This window comes from Neodothiora populina, assembly GCF_041146345.1.
Source record: "Neodothiora populina strain CPC 39397 chromosome Unknown canker_contig_14, whole genome shotgun sequence".
Lineage (NCBI taxonomy): Eukaryota > Fungi > Ascomycota > Dothideomycetes > Dothideales > Dothioraceae > Neodothiora > Neodothiora populina.
Genome location: NW_027191408.1, coordinates 110,720 through 124,814, shown reverse-complemented (window position 1 = coordinate 124,814; position 14,095 = coordinate 110,720). Strand labels below are relative to the sequence as shown.

Sequence of the window (14,095 nt, the reverse complement as noted above, 5' to 3'; positions counted from 1 at the left end):
TCGAGAACTCGATCAAGGTAAACGAATATCCCTTGCTATGTTATCATGCTATCTAGTCTGCAACGGAAAGAAAAGCCTTTTTTCGGTCCCCGTGTTCCTTCGGGCTCTGGTCTGTCAAGCATGTTAGACACCAACGTATGCATTCGGATACACAATCCATCTCTTATGCTCCAGTCGTCTATCCTCGGATCTTCAAGATCAGTACACGACTCGAGCATCAAGATTGATCCGACCATTGCCTGACTCGTCCCTCATCTTTATGAGATCCTCGGTACCTAAGTAAGGTACCTTGCACAAGCCAGATCGGGATGACGTAACTAAACCCAGATCCCCCGATCTCGATACGATCCGCGTCTCGCGTCGTTCCATTTCCCCCCAGAAAAGAAAGAAGGAAACAAATCGTCATTGTCATTGTCATGGATCCTACAAGATGGGAAACGCTTTTTTCGTCATTGTGTAATGGTTGTGATGACTAGTGCAAGAACGAGAGAAAAGATGGCGTGCGATAGAGGGAGGTACTGTAAGGTACTTGTACAGTAAGTCTTAGCCGTTCTGGAATAGTATGGTAGGAGTACAGCAAGGTACGGTAGTCTTGTTTTCTCTCTCTTCACTTTCTGTCTCTTGTTTCTCTTCCTTGTCTTCCATCTCTTCTACTGGGATATACACACTATCGAGGTGATACCATACTTGAGTGGAGCCGAGAGATTCCCATGCTTCACGTGTTCCGGCGCTCATTGAGGTCCTTGAATCCTAAATCTTCCTTGCATTTCGCCCAATTGCACATCCATCGCCCCATCTTCTTCCCCATAAGCATACACGAAATGGCACCGAAACGTAAACGCACCGTGACCAGCTCAGCAGCGCCGGCGATGACAGCATCGGTAGAGATAAACCCGACGAACCCCCAAGTGAACCCGGAGATCCTAGATGCGCCGAACGCACTACGAGCGTCGCCTGACAGTGATGTTGATGAAAGAATCGCGCTTGGACCAGTGAAGAGGGAGGTCGGCTCCGAGTCGCCTCTTTCTGATGTTCCTGAGGTGCAGATTGAGCCGCCGCCGCCGCCGAAGAAGAGGAATACGAGTAAAGCTGCTGGCAATGCTGCTGTTGAGAAGGAAACCGCTGCAGATGGTGCTGTGGCAGAGACGAAACCCCCGAAGACGGTAGTGAAGAAGGCTGCTGGTAAAGGCGAAGACGGCGGTATGGGTGATCCTGAGGCCGAGGGTGATGAGGAGGCCGACGAGGAAGAAGTCAAAGAGGCACTGGCTAGACCGCCTCCGGTGAACAGTGATTACTTGCCGCTACCGTGGAAAGGACGGTTGGGATATGTGAGTTCACCGCATCGCAATGCAGAATCATGTTGAATGAGAACTGACGTGTTATAGGCATGTTTGAACACTTATCTCCGCTACAGCACGCCGCCAGTCTTCTCCTCGCGAACCTGCAGGATCGCTTCTATCCTCGAGCATCGCCATCCGTTACAAGATCCCACGCAACCCGAGCATGCCACGAAAAATCGCCCGGACCGGGAGAAGCCCGCTGATATCGAGCTGGGCAGGAGATATGTCGAAGCCATATGTCTCGCTAACGTAAAAGATATCGCCAAGATGATAAAGTGGAACGACAAGTACGGCATCAAGTTTCTACGGTTGTCTAGTGAGATGTTCCCATTCGCTTCTCACGGAGAGTATGGGTACAAGCTTGCTCCATTTGCTTCCGAGGCACTTGCAGAAGCAGGGCAAGTCATAGGAGAGCTCGGCCATCGTGTCACGACGCATCCAGGCCAATTTACACAGCTCGGCTCGCCCAGGAAGTCTGTCATCGACAATGCCATGCGCGACCTAGAGTATCACGACGAGATGCTTAGTCTTCTGAAGTTGCCTGAGCAGGCCAACAGAGACGCAGTCATGATTTTGCACATGGGTGGCATGTTTGGCGATAAGGGCGCAACTCTCGACCGCTTCCGTGAAAATTACGCAAAGCTGTCGCAGTCCGTCAAGAACAGGTTGGTCCTCGAAAACGACGATGTAATCTGGACTGTACATGATCTGTTGCCTGTCTGCGAAGAACTGAACATTCCCATGGTACTGGATTTCCATCACCACAACATCATGTTTGACGCGGACCAGATCCGCGAAGGAACTGCCGACATAGTGAATCTGTTTCCGCGCGTCAAAGCTACCTGGGACCGAAAGGGCATCAAGCAGAAGATGCACTACTCCGAGCCCACACCTGCGGCAATCACAGGTCGACAACGACGTAAGCACAGTCCGAGAGTCGCGACTCTCCCGCCTTGTGCACCGGACATGGACCTCATGATTGAAGCAAAGGACAAAGAACAAGCCGTCTTCGAGCTCATGCGCATCTTCAAGCTGCCAGGCTACGACACATTCAACGATATCTTACCACACGTCAGATCAGACGACAACAAATTCGCCCTTCAGCAAGCCACAAGAAAGAAAGCCACACCGAAGAAGGCAGGTAAAAAGGTAAAGACCGAACCGGAAGACGAAGATGATAACGACAACGCATCTGTCGCATCGACCACTACAGGACCAGCCCTCGTACCCGATGAAGAAGTAGGCATGGGCGGGCCCGAAGGACGAGTCTACTGGCCCCCGACAATGGAGGATTGGATTCGCCCCAAGAAGCGAGAGGTGAAGCCGAAAAAGGAAGCGTCGGACGGCGCGACTCTCACACCGGCACAGAAGCGCAAAGCAAAAGCAGCCGAGATGGTTGCCGCATACGAAGAAGACAAAGCTGCGAAAGCAGCCGCCGCAAGTCAAGGCGCAGATGAAGAAGTCCAATCAGAGGTAGACAGCGACGAGGGCCTCACACCTGCAACAAAGAAAGCAAAAGCGATCTGGAAAGCCAAAGCCAAGAGTCAAAAGGTTAAAGCCGAAGCCCAGGCCGAGAAGTCCGCAACTGCAGCAACGTCGATGACGACGACGACGACGACGACGACGACGAAGAAGTCAGCTGCTGCACCGACAACAGCGCCAAAACGCAAAGCGGCGCCGGCTAAGAAGATCAAGAAGGAAGCAGTTGCAGCGACGCCTCCGACGAGTAGTGAAGAAGACGAGGGATCCAACGACGATGACGATGCGTCTTCGTCTGCTCCGACTGCACTTGACAGTTCTGACGGCGCTTCCACTACAAAGAAGAAAGCGCCCTCTGCGCCTCGCGGGGGTGCGAGGAAATCTGGACGTGCTGGGGCGAAGCAGAAGGTCAGTTATCAGGAGGAAGACTTGAGTATGGATGATGCCTGAGAGTCATGTGCATTGGATATAGTAATGAAGATATGATACATGTATTGCTGTACGGACAATGTAAACTTCGAATACTATAAGGTAGTCAGTAAAGAACTATAAGGCTCTTTTCTGTTCGAGTGACTCTTAATCAGCTAGACGAAAGGATAACGGTCGTGACTGCCTTAATAAGACTCGAAGATAGAGCTTATGTAAGCCACGTTATCTACATTACTGAACCTCAATCGCTATCCAACAATTTATTGGACGTCCAATTAGTTGGGACCGTTTATCACACTTGAAACAGTATAAAATCAATACTAGCAAATTCCACTTCATACTCTTCTGTCTGCTGGGCCGATTCTCCTGTTGGGATCTCGCGACTTACAAGCCGCATGCCCAACTACATGCTACTAAACAGTTATTTAGCATCGATACTTTCTTACCATAATTTGACTTCTAGACGCCATCAGTATGGCTTTTTGATCTCGACAGACACAAAGCCGAATGCTAGTACTGCTTTGGAATGATATCGGTCCGAAGAGGCTATGGTGGGTTCGAGAGTGCGGTGGTGTGAGGGGCTTGAGTCGTGTAGTGCAGACCAGGTTGCCCATGCCCCGCGGCGAGCGAACGAAAGTCGGGAGGCTGTAATTCTATCGAGCACTCTTTCAGTTCTCGTCCTCGACTTTCACACTCTTTCTCATATCTTTACCATTACGTTTGACGGACGAATGCATCTATCAAAACAACATTGATGAAATGCCCAGCCTCACAACCCACCTCCTGTCGCACGCGCCCGCAGAGTTCCGCGCCGCAACGCAACACCCATGGCTGAAACTGGCCGGCAGCTCATCTCTAGACCGCACCGCTCTCCTAGCCTGGCTGACGCAAGACCGTCTGTACGCACTAAACTACTCGACCTTCATCGGGTCCTTGCTGTCTAAAATCTCCGTGCCATCTACCGCGTCGCGCACGGAAACGCTGCAGTGGAGGATTGTGAACCTGCTCATCGATGCGCTGACGAATATCCGGCGTGAACTGGTTATGTTCGAGGACGTGCTGCGGCAGGGGTTTAACTGGAGAGATGGCGGGGAGAAGGCGAGGCGTGAGACGCGGGCTTATGCTGATGTATTTGCTGGCGCGGCGGCTCCGAATAAGAGTCTGCTCGAGGGCATGACTGTGCTGTGGGCGACGGAGAAATGCTATCTCGAGGCGTGGAGGTTCGCCAGGAGTCAAGAGCCCAACAGTGGGCAGGAGGGCGTCATGCAGAAGACTTTGATACCAAACTGGACTTGCGATGAATTTGTGGGGTTCGTCGAGACTATTAGGGGGTTGGTGGATGAGTTGGGGGCGCTGGTGAAGGAAGGGGGTGTCGAGTGGCAGTTGGCTGAGGATGCTTGGAGGCAGGTCTTGTGGGCTGAAGAAAAGTTCTGGCCAGAGGTTTCATCTTGAGTCACATCGAGGTACAGTAGATTTCGACTCTAGTGTTTGTGTACATCTGATGTCTACCATGAACATTAAACATTTCGCGGTGTTGTTCGCCAACTCAGCTCCGTTTCACAGAGTGCCGCATGTTCTCCAGCGTCACACACAATCACAATACGACAGTGCACTTTATATACGAAACACTGTCTTTACAGCAGGATGTGCAAAGTCAGCTATCTCATGTGCATTGAAGCAGAACAATATGCTTCATGAACTTGACGGTCTAGCTTTAACATACTGTACGGAGTAGTAAGATATGTTTACCATACGACCATCAGAGTGAAAAACATATCTCCAACTCGGTGTTCCCCATGCAGTAATCCGGATTATACCCCGCACCCACCTCTACTTTCCCCCCACCTCTACCGCAAAGCATCATCCCGAGCGAGCAAGCAGCAGCAGCAGCAGCAGCAGCAGCAGCAGCAGTAACAGTTCCAATAGCCCGCACTCGGTCATTTCCACAACGAGGAAACAGAGCAGAACCGGGAGGGAATACAACCAGAGACGTACACATCCCGACAAGAAGCAAGGGTCTCAGCCATAGCAAAACCGCCCACCCCCCAGTCAAAATCCACATATAACCAACTCCCTCCCCCCTTCCCCCAACTTGCCCACCATGTCCCCCAACACCCCCCCAACCAGCCAAAAGATCCAGATACAGTCTTCTTTCATCCAAGAGCCCGGCTCTCACTACCACTCCAAGGTCATCTCGCACAACACGGGCAAGACGCGGGAGGCAGACTCGACGGCTACGGAAGACGACGCGGTCACGAAGACGAATAGCGTGACGATCAGTAAGAATCCTAATACTGTAACTACGAACGGCAAGACGGAGAGCTGGGACGACTGGGTCGCGCGGAAAAGTGGTACTGCTGTTATTTCTTCGCCACCGACAGGAAAGCACAGGGAAAGGGCGCAGCGGAAAGAAAGCACTGCTGCTGCTGCTGCTGCTGCTGCTGGGACTTTCGATCCGCAGAGAGATCCTGCTACTGTTGGGTTCGACGCAAGTCAATTGTGAATTCGCTCTTCTAGACCACGGCGAAAATAATCCTTGCCATTTTCAGCCACAAAATCCAAGACCATTACCCCCCAACCCCCACCACCGCCATCAACATGTCAGAACGCAAGCAACTCACCATTTCAATGGGCGCCGACGACGCCGGCTGCACCTACAAAAACGCCATCAAAGCAGACCTCGAATCCGACCCACGAGTCGCCCGCGTCATCGACGTCGGCGTGCACACCACAGGCGACAAAACCGCATACCCGCACTCGGCCGTGTCCGCCGCACAACTAGTCGCGGACGGCAGCGCGGACCGCGCCCTGCTGATCTGCGGCACGGGGTTAGGAGTCGCCATCGCGGCGAACAAAGTGCCGGGCATCAGAGCCGTCACCGCCCACGACAGTTTCAGCGTCGAGAGGGCCGTCTTGAGCAATAATGCCCAGGTGCTATGTATGGGCGAGCGAGTCGTGGGCTTGGAGCTTGCGAGACGATTGGCCAGAGAGTGGGTTGGGTACGAGTTCGACCCTGGCAGTGCGAGCGCGGAGAAAGTGGATGCGATCATGGCGCATGAGGAGAAGAATTATGCTAGGTTGCGAAGTGATAGTGCTGCGGCTACTGGTCAGAAGAAGGTCGGGGATGGCAAGGTTGCTGAGGTCGCTCAGCATGTCGAGGATATTGGCGCCAGGCAGCAGGTCGCGTAGTCTTGGCTATCTGGAATCTTAGGATATCGCAGTGCAATCGGCACACCAGACAGACTTCATGTTGAGTGGCTTATTATGTAACATGAACATCACTCAGTGAATAAATTCACGATCTTCTCTACATCCTGATCGATTGTTAATAGCCACAATATAGACTCCACTTCCGTTCTCTCATTCAACAAACTCAAGTAAAGTGCAGGTACAAGTACAGACACAAAGAGGAGCAGTACCTGCAGGCTCACGCTAGATCTAAAAGGCCAACGCACACATACTGTACTTTAGGCAACAACAGGCAGCGGCACCGCAAGTCCTTCTGCGTTTTTATTAGTGCTCAGAGCGAGCAGCGAGCTCTAGGCAAGTAGGCAACATTCAACGATAAACAGGCAGCTAGATAAGGTATCCGTGATTGGGTCGCTTGCTTGCTCATTCCGTTTGCACACAGGGAGCAGCGCCTTGCGTCAGGTCTTGGAGGGGGAGAAGTGATTGCCTTGCCTTATCTATCTGTTCACCTACTTGCACTTGCTGCTTTCAAGTGAACACATCCGGTGAATTGTAACACACCTGTCTGAGGGCAAATACTATTATATACAAGTTTTGCTTGTGCTTTCTCTCTTACAAGCAAAACTCCTCAAATAGTCTCTGACTTTCTTGCGCGATTGAACATAAACAAAATGTTTCGCCTGAAGGCACTCGATGACAACGAGACTCCCGAAAGCATCATGAGTGGAGGAAGACATCGCCCCCTTGATCCATCACTCCTCGTGCCCGCTAAAGACTACATCCACACTGGCACCCACGCCGAGTTCCTCAAAGCCCAGCCAGAGAAATTCAACGCGCTCGTGGTCGCTGCGGCGGTCTTCTACAAGGACCGCCTGCTGCTTGTCCAACGAGCCGAGGGCGATTCTTATCCTGGTCACTGGGAACTACCTGGCGGCATGGCTGACGCTTCGGACAAGATCATCTACGACGCTGTAAAGCGTGAGCTTCGCGAGGAGACCGGACTCACCTTGGATAAAGTTATTCAGCAGATTCTCCCAGCTGAGACATTCGTTACTGGCTGGGGCAAGAGAGCCAAGAATTGGCTCAAGGTCAGCTTTGTCGTCGACGTTACCGCCGAGGCCAAGATCGAAGCTGGACAAGAGGTTGGAATACAACAGGCAAAGGAGAAAGCCGAAGAACAAGTCGCTGTCGAAACCAAAAAGCTGGAGGAGCTGATGGACGACGCAGACGAAGAACTGTATGAAGAACTTGAGCGCGCCAGAGCCGAGCGTGTTGACGATCCCGTTGTTGCTGAAATCGGGGTCCCCGTCGTCAAACTCAATCCCAAGGAGCACCAGTATCATCTCTGGGTCAAAGAGGAGGAGGTCAAGAACATGGAGGTTCAGGGAAAAGAACTGCAATTTATTGCCGAAGCTCAAGTACAGACCATCCTGAGCGCCTTCAAGATCCACAAAGAGATCGAAGCTGAAATGGCTGATTGAGGGGAATAGAAGGCAGAGAATCTTGTTCACAAGATCGACATGGTCCAAGCAAGATAAACGCTTGGTCATTTATACCATGGTCTTCCAGTCCAGATGCGCGCACAGCTACAGCATACGGCTGTGAGCCACTAGAGTAGTCAGCGAGCTAGTCGTCACACAGAATTGCAAGCAGCGCATGTACTCTTTCAATCCTGCTACCGACTTGTTGGATCGCAATGAAGGACATCCGATCGAACGATAGCCATAGAAGGGCGCGCACACCAGCCAGTGTTGGTCTGGTCAGCGACATGTCTTGAAAGTCTCATCCAGTACGTCGGATCTTGCATGCATGTTGCCACAAGAAATCCGCACAAACAATCCGCAGACTCACTGCAGGTGCTGGGATGCAGGATCGGGATGATGTCGCAGCTGCCACGCACATACGTATATCTTGGGAGTGCGTCTTGCGAATCGGAAAGATGCATTAGAGCATATCAAGCAATGCGCAAGATGGAACGATGATGTGAGGTTGCACGCGCGTGTTGCATTTCGCATGAAGCATACAGAGAGAGGCTGTGAGCCACATGTCCAATCAAGAGATAGGTCGATGACATTGGAGTTGTGATATGGAAGATGAAACAAGCAGATGGTTTCGACGCAACGCACGCAATCACTATTGTGGGTGCATCGATGTTGTACGACTGGAACGCTGAAACAGTGTCCCAAGGAAAGGCGCATGTGTTTGGTCGACGACGGCGGCTGCCTTCTAGAGCTTCTCTCGGAGTGCAGCGGGAACAAGCAAAGAACCTTGGACAGCAGAACCTTTGGGACAGTGCAGCACCGGCAGGATGCGACTCCGGCCCATCCCGTCGGCACATGTCGAGCGAGAAGCCACCTCACCTGATCCGGTTAAGGTCAATTCATCAAACAGAAAAAAGGGCTCGACGGGATGCGGAGTCGTTGTTAAGGTAATGAGGTTTACTGTAAGGTCAAAGCCTCCTGGACCTCGGTTCAACACGTCTTTGTCCCCACTAAAGGTAAATTGAGGCAGCCAGACTCGAAACCAGCACAAATGGTTCCAAGGGTCGGCGAGGAGCCGCAAAGATATGATACAGAGGCCTAGTCGGTAGACTGCATGCGCTGTGGAGAGTGTTATCTTGTATACCTTAGCGCATAGCAGCAACTTGATCTGCCATCTTGTGCGAATGACGCGCGACCCATTGCGACCCCACGAGTGGCTTGAGATTCCTGTAAGGCTTAGAATCGCCATGTGCCAGGGGCGCGCATGTGAATCTTGTCTGCTGCGCTGCCTCTGGCCAGATAGCGCACTAGGTTGACGATGAAGAACATTGGATGACGCGAATAGAGTCGTTCCATACTGCAAAGCTCGATGAATAGAACAACTCCTCGGATAACGTGAAATTTGTGATACTCGATCGTGTGCAAAGAGTGTTTTCGCCGGCGCATGGTCTCTCGCACGGCGCTTCATCCACCGTCCCCATCTCCAACTCTATCTCTCATTCTCACCGTGGCTTTCTCACTTTTATTGCAACCTTTGACCTTACTTGATACCATCCTGCCTGTGCCTGCCTGTGCCTGCCTGTGCCTGCCTGTGCCTGCCTCAACCTCACCACACCTTGTGCCGCACCTGCCGGAAACGAAGCCATCAGCGATCAGTCCCCGACTCCTCCAGGCCAGGGCGACTCACACGGACGCGACATTGTGCCACACACACCCTGTCACATCCAACTCTGCTCCGTCCGCGATCGAATAGAGTTCCATCAAAGTTCAACACCTACTCCTGGCGCGTCATTTGCTCGATCATGACAGAGGGCGGGACTGCGAGTAGGAAGACCATCATCATATGATGTCCGACAATCACGCCGGCACCATCGCCGCTTCGCACGACTCCACCGCTACTGTTTCCACTGCTCCAACAGCCGCTACCCCTACAAACTCGACTGCGCCAGGCTCCATGTCTGCACCGCAACTCCCGTCTACCTCTCAGTCCATTCCTCCGTCCTCCCAGACTGATGCGCCCACCTCATCTGCCGCCCAGGATGGCGCTTCCACGAAACCCACCCTTCCTCCCATGCAGCACCAAACCAACCCAGCGCCCCCGTCTCAGCAAGCCGGTCATGCTAGTTTTCGAAGGTGCGCATGACAGCAGATTGCTTGTATCGCAGCTCTGGTTACTGACGATAGCGCTTACAGACAGCGGGCCTCTCGAGCTTGCGAGGTATGTGTTGTCTGCTCCGTTACGTGACCTGGCCTGAGATCATTTGAGCTGACCTATACATCTTCGCAAGACCTGCCACGCACGCAAAGTATGTCCAGACTGAATGACCAAATGGAGAGCTCGGGTAGTCGGTCCTGACACACAACAGGTACGGTGCGATGCCGCCAGTCTCGGAGTCCCCTGCACAAATTGCGTCGCCTTCAGCATCGAGTGCAAGATTCCGACGCCGAAACGGAAGAAGACAGGAGCAGCAAAAGCAAAGGATTCAGACAGGTACTTGATCCCTGTCGTGGCGATATCGTGTTCCACCGTTGTGTACTCCTCTGACACCACTACTCCTCAGTGACCGCGGTGATGCCATGAGCCAAGCAGACAAACAGTCTCCAGCAGCGCCTTTGCCTCAACCGACTCCTCGGTCCCACACGCATTCTGCGACTCCCGTAGCACTGCCTCAGTTACCTCCACGCGACGGGATCGATTACACCGGCATGCCTGCAACCTCGAATACCGAAGACTACATCGCCTCGGCCAAGGTCCAGGACCAGAGCTGGGCGCAGTACATGAAGCCCAAATTCGCTCGTGCGCCCATCAAGGAGGCTGGCAGGGTTGCGTACCTGGGAGAGTCGTCGAATCTGTCTTTGCTAGTCCATGACAGACACGGGAACACGGATGTGGTCCACTATCCCTTACCGGAAACCATGAAGGGCACAAAGGCTCGCGTCACGGAGCTTGATGACTTGGAGTTGCGCGTGCTTCACGAGAGAGGGGCCTTCCTCCTGCCACCGCGTCAGCTCTGCGATGAGCTCGTGGATGCCTTTTTCACCTGGATCGCCCCCGTTGTGCCCGTCATAAATCGCAGCAAGTTCATGCGCAGATACAAAGACCCCAAGAACCCCCCTTCTTTGCTCCTGCTGCAAGCCATACTTCTTGCTGGCTCCCGCGTCTGTACCAATTCGCAGCTCATGGATGTGAACGGATCCACTACGCCGGCGGCCATGACCTTTTACAAGAGAGCAAAGGCACTGTTCGATGCCAATTACGAGGACGACAGAGTGACCATAGTCCAATCCCTTATCCTGATGGGCTGGTATTGGGAAGGTCCAGAGGGTAAGAAGCAGAGAGAAAGAGCTGAGATACCCATGTACGCCCGTTCTGACATTGCATCAGACGTGACAAAGAACGTTTTCTACTGGAGCAGAGTTGCCATAATTGTTGCTCAGGGCTCCGGCATGCATAGAAGGTGCTTACACTGCCTTTTGACCTGTCGTCGTCGTCGATTACTTGCTAACCACCCCATCAGCGTCGAACGTTCCCAGCTCAGCAAGCCTGACAAAAGATTATGGAAGCGCATCTGGTGGACTTTGTTCACGCGAGATCGTTCTGTCGCCGTCGCTCTAGGCCGACCGTGCGGGATATCCATCGAGGACGCTGACGTCGAGATGGTCTCCGAGGAAGACTTCATCGAGGATGAACCAGACAAACCAGCAGAGTACCCACCCGATCCTGTGCATGTGCAGTTTTTCTTGAATTACGTCAAGCTATGCGAGATCATGGGCTTAGTCCTTTCCCAGAATTACTCGGCGTCTTCTCAGAAGAGAGGACACAACAACGCCATCGATCTGACTCACTGCGATATGGCTCTGGCAGACTGGCTGCAGAACTGCCCGAAAGAAGTATATTGGGATAAGAATAATCACCAGTTTTGGCCCGCGTTGCTTCATTCGAACTACTAGTGAGTCCGATCCTTTGTGATTGTTCCTACTCCCAGGCTGACTCGGCAGTACTACTTTATGTTTGCTCCATCGCGCGCATATGCCACCGGCTGGTGCCGATGGCAAAGTCCTCAACGGATACCCTGATGACATGGCATACCCATCGAGAAACATTGCCTACCAAGCTGCTGGCATGATTACTGCGATTGTCGAGTCGCTCGAGCAGCACAACGAGACCAGATATACCCCTGCATTCATGTACGTCCATTGCGAGGTGTGATTTGTAGACGACGAGCTGACCTTCTGCTTCAGCGTTTATAGTTTATTTTCTGCACTGATCATGCACGTCTACCAGATGAGATCGTCGAATCAAGCAGTCGTGTCCACCACGCAGCAGAGGCTGACGATCTGCATGAACGCCCTCAAGTCCGTGTCTAAGGTTTGGCTGGTGGCCAAGATGGTTCACACGCTCTTCGAATCCATCTTGGGAAACAAGCAATTGGAGGAACGACTACAGAAGGCTGCCGGAAAAGCACACAGCAAGCACAAGCCCAAATCTGCACCAGTCGGATTGTCTCGGTCAGATAGCGAAACGAAGCCAACACAGGCTCAGAAGCGAAAATTCGAGGATCTGGACTTCGGCACATATTCTGGGGGTCCGCCGTCTGCACAGATGTCGTATGAACGGTCTCGACCGCAATCGCCTGTGAACGCACCAAAAGACAATCAGCAATCTCATGGTCACCTGCCCCCTACATTGGCAGGCAGTCCTCCTTTGCGGCAGAACTCGGATGCGTTCATGGGCGCATCGAGGAGCGGCACTCGTCAGACAACGCCTTTCAACACCTATTCATATCCGGGCACACCACCGGACCTGTTCTTACACACTAGGAACTCGCCGAATATTTCACAGGACCTTTGGCAAAATTACCAGCCGGACCAGCTTTTCCCACCAGACATGAACATGCTGTTCCCCCTTTCGAGCCCCGGACAATCGCATCACGGTATGGTGGATCCGGCCCTTCGCCACGCGCCAGGACCACAACAGCCCCAGACAACCCAGTATACTCCCGTCAGCCTTCATCAGGCAGCCATGCCACCACAGCAAACACATCCGACGCCGCCGCCACCGCAACATATGGCAAACACTATGCATCATGAAGCAGCAATGCATCCACCAGGGTCGAACGGACTTGCGCCACATTCGCACCCGTCACAACTGGGCCAACCACAATATCAAGATCCTGCTGCCTGGGCACAATTCCAACAAGCGGAAGCTCATCGTCGGCCTGACGACACGTGGTCGCAGCATTCAGGATCGGCCCAGAGTGGAGGAGTGCCGACCACTCTAAATGTGGATGATTGGTTTCAGTTTTTTGGTATACCCAACAGCGATATGGCTGCCATGCACGGACAGTTCTGAGTAAAAGCTGCTTGAGTCGTTTCTCTGCGTCTATCGGGACAATCTGCTTGGGGTAGAAGAGGCGTGGGAGTACAGATATGCCAACGTGAAGTAGGTCAATTTTCTGAATTGTGAGAGGCAAAGCAATCTTTCACGTGGTGAAGAGTCTCCGAAAGAGGTGGAAGCGATGCATATGTAGGTATAAGGGGGTATCGTTATGGTCATTGTCAATCGAGATGGTCCATTTTCTAGCGAAGACATGGCATGGCTTGTGAGTCGTATCCATCGCCAAGGCTCGAATATGATATTGGGCACATCTAGTGCTTCCTTTGGTCACCTTTCTATGTGCACCTTCTATGTAAATTGCTGCAGTCGCCCGACGTTGTGAACTGATATTTGGTATGCTGCAGACACAGTAGTCGTGTTGAGGCTGCGAGGAATCGCAGATTGGTAGATCGACGTGGCTAGAAGCGCCTTACAGCATCGCGGAGGATTAACCGAAAGATAACTTGATCGCAGGGGGTTTGGCGCCACGGCAATGAAACAGGTTCACTTCACGTCATTAAACGCGGCCCCACCACGACCCCAAGCTTAATCCCTGACAGAAATCTACCCCATAAACAAGAGACAGAGGCAGGAACATGTGTTAGCCAAAAGATGCTCTCCTTACAACCTGTCGCACAACATTCCAACAAGACAATCGATAAGCCTCCCATCTGAAACATGAATGGCCAGGCGCCACCAGGCGAAAGAATGGAAGACGCAGGTGAAGGCACAGGAGGAGAGGCGACTTTCCTGTCTCGGAACATGAATGCTCTGTCTATAACTCCTGTCCCGAGAGACAC

The 14,095-nt window shown here is 52.6% G+C and overlaps 6 protein-coding genes across 9 annotated transcripts; all 6 read left to right on the top strand.

The window, feature by feature from the left end:
• Positions 1 to 821: 821 nt before the first annotated feature.
• Positions 822 to 3,269, top strand: AAFC00_002015 (uncharacterized protein; the record flags this gene model as incomplete). The annotated part of the gene is made up of 2 exons (XM_069341283.1): positions 822 to 1,328; positions 1,386 to 3,269. The coding sequence occupies 2 exons, from the start codon at positions 822 to 824 to the stop codon at positions 3,267 to 3,269; spliced, it is 2,391 nt and encodes a 796-aa protein (XP_069201355.1).
• Positions 3,270 to 4,007: 738 nt separating this feature from the next.
• AAFC00_002014 (uncharacterized protein) lies at positions 4,008 to 4,700 on the top strand (the record flags this gene model as incomplete). The annotated part of the gene is made up of 1 exon (XM_069341282.1): positions 4,008 to 4,700. One exon carries the CDS (start codon positions 4,008 to 4,010, stop codon positions 4,698 to 4,700), a length of 693 nt encoding a protein of 230 aa, XP_069201354.1.
• Positions 4,701 to 5,349: 649 nt separating this feature from the next.
• Positions 5,350 to 5,751, top strand: AAFC00_002013 (uncharacterized protein; the record flags this gene model as incomplete). Its single annotated transcript, XM_069341281.1, has 1 exon — positions 5,350 to 5,751. The coding sequence occupies one exon, from the start codon at positions 5,350 to 5,352 to the stop codon at positions 5,749 to 5,751; it is 402 nt and encodes a 133-aa protein (XP_069201353.1).
• Positions 5,752 to 5,846: 95 nt separating this feature from the next.
• Positions 5,847 to 6,437, top strand: AAFC00_002012 (uncharacterized protein; the record flags this gene model as incomplete). The annotated part of the gene is made up of 1 exon (XM_069341280.1): positions 5,847 to 6,437. One exon carries the CDS (start codon positions 5,847 to 5,849, stop codon positions 6,435 to 6,437), a length of 591 nt encoding a protein of 196 aa, XP_069201352.1.
• A 671-nt stretch (positions 6,438 to 7,108) lies between these two features.
• On the top strand, positions 7,109 to 7,918 carry AAFC00_002011 (uncharacterized protein; the record flags this gene model as incomplete). Its single annotated transcript, XM_069341279.1, has 1 exon — positions 7,109 to 7,918. The coding sequence occupies one exon, from the start codon at positions 7,109 to 7,111 to the stop codon at positions 7,916 to 7,918; it is 810 nt and encodes a 269-aa protein (XP_069201351.1).
• A 1,846-nt stretch (positions 7,919 to 9,764) lies between these two features.
• Positions 9,765 to 13,271, top strand: AAFC00_002010 (uncharacterized protein; the record flags this gene model as incomplete). 4 transcript variants are annotated; one of them, XM_069347972.1, is made up of 9 exons in its annotated part: positions 9,765 to 10,051; positions 10,112 to 10,136; positions 10,207 to 10,224; positions 10,285 to 10,409; positions 10,480 to 11,243; positions 11,304 to 11,376; positions 11,437 to 11,868; positions 11,918 to 12,106; positions 12,161 to 13,271. In XM_069347972.1, 9 exons carry the CDS (start codon positions 9,765 to 9,767, stop codon positions 13,269 to 13,271), a joined length of 3,024 nt encoding a protein of 1,007 aa, XP_069201349.1. The 4 variants fall into 4 exon arrangements, with proteins under 4 accessions (XP_069201349.1, XP_069201350.1, XP_069201347.1 ...); XM_069341277.1 differs by having other exon boundaries at positions 9,873 to 10,051; XM_069347973.1 differs by lacking the exon at positions 10,207 to 10,224.
• Between the last annotated feature and the right edge of the window lie 824 nt (positions 13,272 to 14,095).